This window comes from Notothenia rossii (assembly GCF_949606895.1).
Source record: "Notothenia rossii genome assembly, chromosome: 8".
Lineage (NCBI taxonomy): Eukaryota > Metazoa > Chordata > Actinopteri > Perciformes > Nototheniidae > Notothenia > Notothenia rossii.
The window spans coordinates 73,269,437-73,281,961 of NC_136906.1; the positions used below are offsets into that span (position 1 = coordinate 73,269,437).

Sequence of the window (12,525 nt, forward strand, 5' to 3'; positions counted from 1 at the left end):
ACAGTGTGCTGAGTCCATACATCTTGTGCTGCGATGTGATAGACTGAAACAACCTTCCAACCTGGCCCGAGATGACATGACACAACCCACGCTCTGGCTTAATCAGAGCCAATAAGGTCTAAAAATACTGTCTGTGTAAGTATCAGGTGATTTCAAATGAGAGGTGGTGAAGTATAAGGGCATATTGTAACACAATGGACATTATTATTCAAAGTGGACCTCCTTGAAAAGTGATGATTCTCTCTAAAAATCCAAACACTAAGGTGCACAAGTTAAGTGCTGTAATTTACTAACCCAGAATGTGTGGCAAAAGCACCGCATATAAATAGTATCATTTATCAAAAAGTACAGCTCCAGGTAGCCCATATTGAATACCATTTTGGGGACAACTGTAGCAATGGTGAATAACAAGATATTAGGGCTGCTTTATGATAAATCAATAAACCCAGGGGTCACCAAGCTATCAGCACAAAGGGAACATTGGTTCTTTTTGTATGGCTTCCATGAAAGATTTGCTGTTTTATGTTTTGCTTGTAATTTAATGCTGTTTTCAGTACAGTAATGATTAAAAGTTCAAGCAAGAGAAAGGACTTCTGTGAATGGATATTGGGGTTTGGTGGTCACTGCAAAATACAGATTTGTAGTGAAAGTGAACCTTTTCCTATTCTTTCCCAAATGTATTACTCTCCTGAACAATTTATTCCCAGTGCATTATATTTAATGGTGACTAGTCATTGTGAAGGTCAACTATTGGTTTCATTTTCCCTTTGGGTTTCTGTCTCTTGTGTTGTTGTTGTTGTTGTTGTTGTTGTTGTTGTTGGTTGCAGTTTGAGTCATCTATTATTTTCACCTCTAAACATCAAGTCTGTCAGTATCACAGTTAATGTCCTTACCTGGTGGGTGAAGATATGAAGTTACATTTACCAAATGTGGACTTATTGCAGCATCCAGATATGTACAAAGACCTATAACAAGCAAATATATTGATTTCTTCCTTGTCTTTGGATAAAAGCGTCAGCTAAATTTAATGTAATGTAATGTCATTTCTGAAAATAAGAGAATTTTAAAGAGTAGAAATTGAAGATTTGATAGGGGGGAATGACAGGCAACAACGGTCCTTAGCTGGACTTGTGTTTTGGGTGTTAAAATAACTGCACACTCCCTAGGCTGCCCTACAATATTTAAGTGTCTAAATGATTACATTACAAAAGTAGTTTAATCTGGCCAGTGTTCCAACAGGAAGTCATGTGAGCTGTAAATATTTTCCCCAAGTAGGAATAGTGTGCCACTTCAGAAATTAAGTCACACATCAATTTGAGGAAAAGATTGACCGTGAAACTGGGACATCTTTAGAATCTGGTTTGGATGAGACTTGACCGCCAGATCATAACTGCCACAGTTGCTGGTAGTTTCACAGTTTCCACTGAAGAGGCTCTAGACTCTGAATCATCCAGGCTGAGTGGACCAGCAATGATGCTGCACTGCGGGAGGCTACTTTACGTTTGGACTCCAAATGTCAAGAAACCAACATATTTAAATCAGTCAGGTCTGTGAGTGTTATCCAATTATAGTGGTGAAAACATATATATTTGTACCTTCAATTCCCCTGAAAAATTTGCTGGGGTGCGAATGATGGCTGAGATGGCATCCGATGTCTGATTCTGTTATCTTGTTTCAAGGGTGTGTGTGTGTGTGTGTGTGTGTGTGTGTGTGTGTGTGTGTGTGTGTGTGTGTGTGTGTGTGTGTGTGTGTGTGTGTGTGTGTGTGTGTGTGTGTGTGTGTGTGTGTGTGTGTGTGTGTGTGTGTGTGTGAGAGAGACAGAGATAATGTGTGTCAGTATCATATGGTGATGTGGCATGTACACAGCATGTCAGGCTGTCAGCTATCCATCGTTCTCTATCTCTCTCACACACACACACACACACACACACACACACACACACACACACACACACACACACACACACACACGTCTTGTAATGCTATCTCTAAGGAGATGACAGACGTGTTGGCTTAAATTCTTTGTCGACCTGTCACCTGTGTGTGTGTGTGTGTGTGTGTGTGTGTGTGTGTGTGTGTGACAGTTTAAGCCTAACACTTGATGCTTATCATATCTTCTCACTGTACCAAGTCATATTTCGGTAATATTGAAATTATTTTATATCAAATTTAGAAATATATTTGGTATGGTAGAGGCCAGTGGTGTTGTTTTACTGTTGTTATACCCATACCTAGAAATGTTTGTGCAAATTGTTTCAATTATGTTTAAATGCAACAAACAGCACCTTGCAATGCATAGTTTTTAAGTTAGTATTAGTTTATTTATATTAAGTGCTTTATATCTGGTATTGTGCAGTAATGATAATGTTCAAAGGTCGATCTATCCTTTGTGTTCCTGTTTCCTGTTTCCTGTTGTCTTCACTTTGAACATTTCATCCCCTCTCTTTCTGCCCGTCGTTTTCCCCTGCACTTGATCAAATAAAACTTTATTGAGCTAAAGAGATTTACTACAAATGGACTTTGCTTACAGGGACAGTTTTCTTCTCAGAAAGAAAATCACCGTAATGGTTTTTTAGTCCAACTACATTTTACGAGGTTAGTGTAGTGCAGGGGTGTTTTTGCATGTGTGTGTGTGTGTGTGTGTTTATATGTCTGACCAGTGACTAGAAATACATAGTTCATCAAGCCCCTGCAGGGAAATGGAAAACTTACATTTCTCCACTGTAACTTTCTGTTTCTGTTGACCTTCTTTAATTCAACTGTGATTCAGTTTTTGCCCTTTCTCATTCTTATCTTTTTCCTACTCATTTTTCTTTCCTCTCACTTTTCAATATACAGTAGATGTTTTTAACAGAATGAAAAATGAAACCATTTTTGTCTCCTCTGTCGCCCTTTTTTCTTTTCTTCACAGTTTGGATCTACCCACTTCCACAGTGCGTTGGAAGCACATACACAGAAGCCGAACCAAAGCCAAAATGACTCCCACCTGCCTGTTTTAAAACACACACACAATGACAAACACGCACACAGTCTACCGCCATAGATATTTTATCAATAGCAAATTCAGACATGAGATAAGACAAACATCACTCAATCCTCTCCAGCCAAAAGGAGAGGATCCTTTTTATATTTATTTCCTCTTAAAGGCTTGTTAGACACACTATGATAAAGTTCACACATATTACAGGCAACAGCATTTTTACAATAATTATGCACAGAAAACATGTTCGTCTAAGCATAAAAACTTTAAAAATAGAGTTAATTGTACGGTAGGTCAGCCTGTTCCACTAATGGCTGTAATTATCTTATTGTTTAATTACAGGAGCACATAAGACTGGAACACATTCAGCACTTTACAAGGTTTAATTAGATTTAGATTATATAATGTAACAAAGCTCAATTTCCTACTTAAACAAAAATCTATCTTGACTTTGTATTACGAACTATGTGACAACCCTCTTTTGCTCTCCAATGCAATTATTAAAACATGGACAATGTTTACTTATTACAAACCAGTCAGCATGGTAAATTGTACGGTTTGGTTAATAGATAGGTGCAAACATCCCAGGTGGTGACAGGGGAATTTATAACAAGCTTAAAGAAACGTTTGGCTGACACACATATTTTTATTTTTTAAGTATATTTGTCATCCCCCATGGATTTTATAATTCTCATATTGCTAAAGAACATGCTTTGAATAACTCATTACAAAAAGTGTAATCACTCACTTGAAATAAAGAAATGTTTCAAGGAGAGTGCGTAACTGTCCTTTCTCTTCAAAATCTATTTATCCATCCATCCATCCATCAATCCATCCATCCATATATCTGTATATCCATCCATCCATATATCCATCCATCCATCCATCCACATATCTGTATATCCATCCGTCCATCCAATAATCGAGTAATCTATTCATCTACTCAAGTATCCATCTACCCATTCATGAATCCATTAATCGCCCCATCTATTGATTTATTATCCACGACTCATGCATGCATCCATTCATCCAACCATCCATCCATCCATCCATCCACCACCCTACAGTCCTCCCACTAGTCTTTTCACTGAAAAGATCACCCCAGACACACTGCAGATGACCCCCAGGCTCAGAATGCACAGGTCTATCAGGCGGTCCCGCACAGTGAGGCGACTCCACTGCAGTCTGAGGTGAAACAGGCAGGGCAGGATGAGCGTCATGGCCGCCCCGGTCACACTGCCGGTCAAACCCATCAACAGCGAGAACCTTGGGACCATCAGGGCCAGCAGGTATGATGTCATCAGCAAGGCGACACGGACCAACAGGGCCGGACCAGACACACCTCGACCTCCATGTTTGGAGTACGATGAGACATCTGTGGAAAGGTTGAAGTAGAGTGTTGTTTTGATGTTGATTTGTGTTGAACCTGCAAGCAATTTTGGTGCATGGGTTGCTCTTTTCAGACTAATTGTTTCCCAGTTGCGTCTATGTAGAGTTGTCATTAGCACAAATTAACAATAAAAGCTGTAGAAGGCAGGAAGGGTTAAAATGACATGTGCATTTCCCATTTAAATATTATATTTCTAAATGACATCACTTCGGAAAAAGGCAAAGTGTTGCTATGTGATAATTACTTCATTAGTGTTTACAGTCAATGACAGTGAGAAGGATAGTCATCACAAGGTTTCCCTGATGTCTTGGCATTCAAACGAAAACAAATGGTATGTGATTTGCTTTTTTGTTTTGTTGTATTTCTGACATCATCGGTAAGGTTTTCATTTCATATGTTGGTTTCTATTGACAATAGGCTTAAGTGTGGATGGAAGCAATTTAAGAGGTAATCTGTGGGCTAAATAAACGTTTAGTAGAAATTAAACTGGTTCTCATGCTCTGTTCAAGCACAACCTTTCTTCACTGACACATCTGCAGAGACTCCCATCTTGAACGATCTAACCCCAGTCCACCACTATTGACCTCGGGAGCAATTAGGTCTTATGCCTAAGGCAGCATGAGAGAAAACAACATGTAACCGATTAATTTTCTTCAAAGCTATTTTCATTGACCATCCAGGGATCCACCAGCCTCAGGCCTGCTTTCTTTATCTTACATGCTTATGCTGTTCCACAGAATAATAAGCAATATAGAAAGGAAAAAACAGCTTCCTAAGGCCATGTGTAATCTGCATATCAGCCATTATAACGTATACAGTAAAATTGAGATCTAAAGTCCACCACACCTTAGATATAATTCATGAATACAAACCCATTTATAGATGGCCTGAAGGAACTCTCTCTTCATGTATGGTGACAAAACTTTGGGAAAGGTCAGTGGTTTCAATAAAAAGCTGGCGGTCGTGTTTACCTCCAAGCAGGCAGGTTTGCAGTATTTCAGCAGCAGAGTAGAAGGGCAGAGGGTAGGACAGCAGGGCTTTAGCCAGCAGGCACAGGTTGACGAGAGGTCGGAGGTCAGAGGGCAGGTTGTCTGTGATGACCTCACTGGTTTCTTCCCCCCAGGTCAGCACGGCCTAATGGAGGAGGAAAAACAAATCAATGCAATCAGTCAATCAATCACTCCATTTGTCTGTCCTTTCTTCCATCCTTAAATTAGATCCGCAGTTGTCAGCCAGATGTCCGGCCAAATATAGATTCTGTCTCAATGCTTTTTAGGTAACAAATTATAAAATAAAACCGTCACTGTATTTATTTACCTCTGACAGCACTTAATTAAATGTTAGCTTTGTTTAGGAGTCTTCACAAACACATAAAAAACCGACTCAGTATCACTGGAATTACAAGAACATTTTCAGTGTTTAACAATGTTACAAACCAGTAAAGAAAACAGGGTTTTCATGATGCAGGCGGCACCATGAGTCCACCCCAGCATGGTGTTAAACTGCCCTCTGTCCTCCATACTGCACTCTAGAGGAGGGAGGAAGATCTGAGAGGTGTAGGAGAAGATGATGACGCCCACAGAGACGAGGAAGTCCTCCGGGTCCACAGACAGAGACAGAGTGGACCAGGACCAGCTGCTGGCTCGACTCAGACAGTACAGCATGACCAACAGGCTGACAGAGGGCCAGAGACAAAAGGAAAGAAAATGATAAATATATTTAAATTAATAAAGCATGCAATGATAATTGTTTTATTATGTTCAAAGCATGATGCAATAAGAGCTGTTTACTCTTTGGTACACAGAGCAATTAAAGATAAGGTTTGCCAATATGAGGAAATTGAAAGAAGAAATAAAGACATTGTACAAAATACAATACAACAAATAAAAGGAGAAAAATAATAAAGGGAAAATAAATTTGAAATAATATTAAATCATTAAAATGCTTCCAAAAAATATGCATCTCCAAAAATGTATTTTAAAATGTTAAACAAATTTGGTTAGCTGATTATTTATTTTTTGAATAAAGGTGGAAACAAGGCTTTCTTTATAAGCTCATAAAAGAAACATGGGATATTCAATAATAAACTTGGAAGAAATTATTTGCAAATCACTAAATAACCATAGCATTGAGAGATCAGAGGGATCATGGAGAACTTTGAGATCCAGCTCCATTATCCAAAATCAAACAAGCAGCAACAGCAGTGTGTTGAAGATGGGAGTAGACGGCCAAACCAGCAGAAGATGAATAATGATCAAAGGAGAACAGATTAGAAAGACCACCTCGTCGTCTTGATTCCATATGACTGGTGATACTGATCAGCTAATGTCAGAACAATCATAGCTACTCATTTTCAATCACCTGATGAGTATGTGAGCCAGGGAGCACAGCAGGCTGAGGGTGGAGACTGGTCTGAGATCAGTGAGCAGCAGGCAGGGCAGCAGGAACACCAGAGACACCAGAGAGCACACTGACCGAGGAACAGCCGTCCCCGACACACTGTCAGACAGCAGGCTGCTGGAGACCACCAGGTACAGCGTGCACGTCATCAACAGCTCGATGACCTGCAGAAAAAGAGATGTTTAACTGTTTATTGTGGGAAACTAAGGTGTTTTTTTCACTTGTGTATCTCTAATATATATGTATCTCATAGTGCTAGACCAGGGGTACATTTCTACAAACGAGACGCCTGCAGGAAGGCTTTATAAGCTTTGTGGAGAAGCTTAAACTCATTGACAAAAAAAACAGAATTTGATAAAAAAATATATATCCATATACTAGCATGATAGCTAGATCAGTCATAAGTAATAAGTCTTAATTGTTGGCTAATAGATATAAATGAACCCTTCCAATAGTTCAAAGGTAGGTATATGTAAAGGATATATGATTGAAATGGTATAAGAAAAGTAATAAATCCTGTAAAAGCTACAAGTAATGAATAAATTGTTTAAATAGTTATCTAAAGGTAATGGATAAATAGCTGATAGCTGGCTAACAGTATTTGGAAAATTGTGAAAAAGCTCCATGTAATTAATAAAAGGGTTGATGCTGTAGCTGTAGCATATCACTAAACAAATAATGCAATAATGCTTATGGTGATAATGGTGAAGGGCTGCTCAAGCTAATTTACAGGCTGTCGGTGTATATCAGACAAAACGTTAGGACCACTGATCCAGAAGTACTGTATTCAACATGTTCATGTACAGAATTATGAATGTGCTGCAATGTGTTGGTTTATTCTCAAGTGTGTGTTACCTGCGCTACGTTAACCATCCAGCCTGCCAGCACAGGCCAGTGGGGCCACAGTCCTTTGCAGCAGGCCTCCACAACGTCCTGGTAGCTGCGCCGGACTCTGACCTGTGACACCGAGCCTCCACTGAGAGATAAATACATCATCTTAATGTGATAATAGTGCCATTAGACAGTATGAAGTTGACTTTTGATTGTGTTCTGGTTTTATGTTTCAGTATTTGTAAGCAACTGTGGTTGAAAGAATATTGCTTTTATTTTACTTTTTAATGGTTATTTCATTATTTCTTTGATGTTATTTTTTTGTAAGAAGGGGCAGGTAACTTCTCCCTGCTCCCTTCCACCATGTGCTATACAAATAAAAACCAGTATAAGTGTAAATGTTCCATTTTAAAATAACTGTCATGTGTGAAATAATTTTTTTAAAATTTTAATTCTGACAAAAATGTCATACAAATTTCGTGCAATGTCACTATTTCCAGTTATTATCTTTGTGGAAGAGTTTGCTCCAGTGCTTTAGATGAGCACAATGATGTTCTTTATTTACATTGCTATGGCTTGCAATTTATATTGAAAATGAATGAACTCATCACAACATAATTTGACCTAAGTTCAGAAATACTTCAGCACAGTTTTACAGAACAGATTGACATTTTCTTTTGCTGTGGAAGTGGTACTTTCTTAAGCTCGCCACTGCTGAAAGAACAGAATAACATGTTTTTACAGTATATTTGGACTCAACAAAATTGGGGTTAATTCCCCAGAGGAGTCGAATAGAAGAGAAAATACATTCATGAACGTCTCTGTTGTCAGAACGATAGTCACCATTGCTGAAAATAAAGAGGACCGCACCATCTGCAGAAACTCAAACATATCCAACAAAGACTTCAACAAGAAAAATAGATATCCACCAAGCACAGGGATAAGTGCTCTTTGGGATAAAAGCCATAAGTGCTATAGCACTGACACAAAGTTAAATAAGTTGCTTCGAAAATCTGCTATGAGTAAAATGGCTGAAGAGGAGAATATAACAGACACACTTTGCTCTTCTTCGTACAGACAGGCCACCAGGATCCTCCCGGTGTGGTTACAGACCCAGGCCGACAGAACCAGCAGAACCAGACCACATAACCGAGCGGACCAGAGCGAAGGGTAAACCCAACACAAAGATACCCTGAGAGATGGAAGAAAGAACAAAGATTATTGGGTTTGGTGGAGGACGATAGGAATGAGAATACTACAAGACCCCTTTGGAAAAGTTGCTTCCAAACCTCTCCTTTGATTGTTGAATATTGAAGAAACAGATTCACCAATCAACGTGAGAAAATTACCAATGTGTTATCGCCATGATTACACACACAGATAGGTAAAAAAGCATAAAAAAATAAGCCGTCCAATCAAGAAAAATATACAAAATATATGTATATGATAATTCCAGTGAACTTTGGCCTGCAATATTTGGTTACTTAAAAAATTGTAAATGTATATGTCAGGCAAATTAAACAATGTTCTCAAGTAAAGAAAACACAATGATAAGTAAATAAGGAGTGGGAAGGATTAGTCACATGCAAAATGAAGTCCTTGAAAAAGGTGATGAACATTTTGAAAAATCTATAAAATCCTTGCTTTAAAATATAGGTACACAAAGCAAAATACATAGAAGACCTCTTAATCAACCCATTTTTACATACAGCCAGGTGCTCATTTCAACTTGTTTTCAGTAAGAATTAGAAAAGTCTAAAACAAGAGAAGAGGAAAGAACAAGGATGAAAGTTGAAGGGGAAATTAAGAGAGTAGAGAAGAGGATTGTTCACGGTCGGAGGATGAGGGGGCGAGAGGAGAGTTTTGGCGAGATGCCTGGAGCGTTCGAGGATGCAGGAGGCCAGCAGGAGCAGAAGGGACGAGGAGAGGCGAGCTTCGGCCCGTCGTGAGGGGAAGTGGCTGCCAGAGAGAGGAATAAGGAGGAGAGGCAATGGAGGAGGAAGAGGAAGAAGAAGGCACAGACTGAAGAGGGTAAGGAGAGAAGGAAACGAGGATGAGTTGAGATCAGAGGAGACAAGAGCTACTTTGATGGAGCTCCTGCGTTACGAATGTTGGAACATGGAGACACTGAAACACACACACACACACACACTCATACAGCGATGCATAAGTACACGAGCACATTCTCTCTCTTTCAAGTGATATTTTGTAACTGCTGTCTGTAGGCATGCAGACGGAGCTTGATGTTCAAATGGAGCTGCTGGTGATGAAAGCAGTCTGACGCTCAAGTATCTGATTTCGTCTCCCTTCCTCTCCCTCCTACACTTCTCTTTCGCTCTGTGTTTATGCCAGATAATTCCTCATTGGTTACTCTGAGCGCAACTTGAAGCAGCTCCCAATCACAGGACAGGTACAAAAAGAGAGGAAATAAATCCCCGATTGGCTCAGGAGAAGGTGTTTAGCTTCATCCAGCAGTACTTCATCCAGCAGTAATCCAACACCTAATATAGCTCTAAATGTGTTGATGTCGATTTCTACATACAGACTTAATATCAAATCATTTGTTATAATGATTTTTTATTATTAACTTTATTATTTCTGTGCTTTGAAGTTGCAACATTTCCGGTGTGGCGGAGTGAGCGGGCGCGAGTTCTCTCAGGTGGGTTTAAATAAACCCACAAAATTCAACAACTCAACAAAGAAAAGTTAGATATGAGTGGGGTAAACAATCCGGAAAAGAAACAAACCGCAATACAAAGATGAAAAACAACCTGAAATGGACGAAATCTCCGAAGCTAGCGAACACGAGGAAAAGCTAACTAGGAGCTATGGGATAATGCAGGAAATGCTAAGTGTCGCGCTAGCAACCATTAGCAACGATATCAGAGACCTCAAGCAGGAGCTATGACTCCGGTTATCCACATTTAAAGAAAAACTAAAGACTGAGATGAAGGAAGAAATCGCAACGAGCTACAGACACAGAAAACAACGATTGATTTGTTAGTCAATCAGAATAGTTTTTTAACCAGCAACATGCTCTGGTATTGAATCAAATATTAGGCAAGAAACATTGACTGGAAAATAATAATGTAACATTTCTCATGAAGATCCAAGTGTTCATGATAATATATATTGGCAAGAATAGTGCTTAAAGAGGTGATATACGTAAAAATAACTTTTAAAATTTACTTTTTTTGAACAACCGGCAGCATTTATTTATTTATTTATTTATTTATGCCTCACTTCTCTTCGGGGTGTTGGGATGAATTTGGCAGTGAGATGAACCAAATAACATTTGACAGCAATCTTTTCCAAAACAAAATGGGGACATTCTTAATTTCCCTACGGCCTGTGTTTGGATTTCAAAACCCATTTACAACTTGGATGTTGAATTTCCAAGCCAGTTTGAGGTAAAATGTTGCTCAAAAGCTGACAATCACAGGCAGTTAAAGTGATATCAGAGCGTTGTTATTGTCAAAAACACAAACTTCACGTCTCTAATCTGCGATGAAGACACACAAAGACGAGCTGCCTCATTAACAGTCAAGTTGGAAATGAAACTGAGTTTCATAATACTCCCAAGTCGGGAGCTTTGAGAGCTGGAGCTGGTATTTGCATATTTGGCAGCAAATTTGCTCTCTAATAAAAAACTTTATTAAGCTGGCAGACAGTCACATCATAGTTATATTGGCATGAATAAACAACCACTGGAAAATACACATTTTCTTTTCGGCCTTGATAGGAGATAAAACGGATGTTTTTTTCACAACGATCTGTAATTAAGGCCCAGATGTTTATACTGTACCTCAGATACATTTTGTGGTCATACATCAGCGTCTGAGCATCCAGTGAATCACTGCCTTCATTAAATAGACTCTTTTAAGCTACATTAGTCATCCAGTAGTCACCTCAATTTAACCTATCTGTGACCTTAACTAAAGGATTACTGAGCAATCCATTTGGTTAAGGATCCTGATTGCAGTGTGCTGCTGGTAATGAATAACCTATAAAACATTAAGCAACCCCACGAACCAGGAATGAAGCAGATAGTATTTTAGTTGTAAAAGAAAATATGCTGCAGTCAAATTGCAGTTATTTCATTCAAAGCATGGTTTTAGGGACACATGCATTCAAATATAGTTGGAAGCATCAAGGCTACAGAAATGAATACATCGCACATTTGAATAGGCAATTTAAATCCGTAATATGGAATATATCATGGCCTCAGTTTCCATTCGAGACAAACTTCCTGTGGATCATCTGGCACAGAAAACGCAGTCTCTAATGAATGAAAACCTGGCTCTGAGATAGAAAGACTGGCATCAATAAACCAAGCATATAAAGGACTTGTTTATCTAATAAATATAATTAGTTTGTATGTTTATTTATGTACTGACAACAGAGCTAATGGTGAATTACAATGTGTGTATTTAGAGCAACGTGACACAAAATAAATTGACATGAATTCACCTTGACTCCCGAAGGAACAAGTCTTCATGCATGTGTATTCATTTGTGTGTGTGTGCATGCGTAAACAGTATTGATGTCATAATGTTCTTTATAGACCCTGCAACGCTTTTCAATTACACTGCAGTTATTCATTGAAAGAACACATTAACATGAGTGCAGCGGTTGAATACGGCTCAGCATTTACACAATAATAAGCTATTAGCATTACCGCCACGAGGGTACATTGTGTTTATAAAAAAAAACGATTTGATTCATGCTTTATTTGATTATGAAGACTGAAGGGAGCCTGACAAACAGCCTGCAAGACCACTGAGCATTGTTTAGTTATATCAGGGGGAGCGGATTAAATGGTGATCGTCTGCATATTTAATACATATATTTTTTGAGCGGTTGGCATTTACAGAGATAGACAGACAAAGCTTTGTAGAAAAACAAGGAATGACATGTTAAAATG

General features: G+C 38.8%; 1 protein-coding gene across 1 annotated transcript in view; it reads right to left on the minus strand.

The window, feature by feature from the left end:
- Positions 1-3,879: 3,879 nt before the first annotated feature.
- The window catches only part of LOC307015253 (vesicular inhibitory amino acid transporter-like), an 11,442-nt gene continuing 2,796 nt past the window's right edge, over positions 3,880-12,525 (minus strand). The window contains 7 exon segments of the mRNA XM_079643760.1: positions 3,880-4,355; positions 5,342-5,504; positions 5,807-6,044; positions 6,732-6,934; positions 7,626-7,746; positions 8,656-8,751; positions 8,753-8,793. Coding sequence (XP_079499886.1) covers positions 4,042-4,355; positions 5,342-5,504; positions 5,807-6,044; positions 6,732-6,934; positions 7,626-7,746; positions 8,656-8,751; positions 8,753-8,793 — 1,176 coding nt within the window. The 3' untranslated portion in view covers positions 3,880-4,041.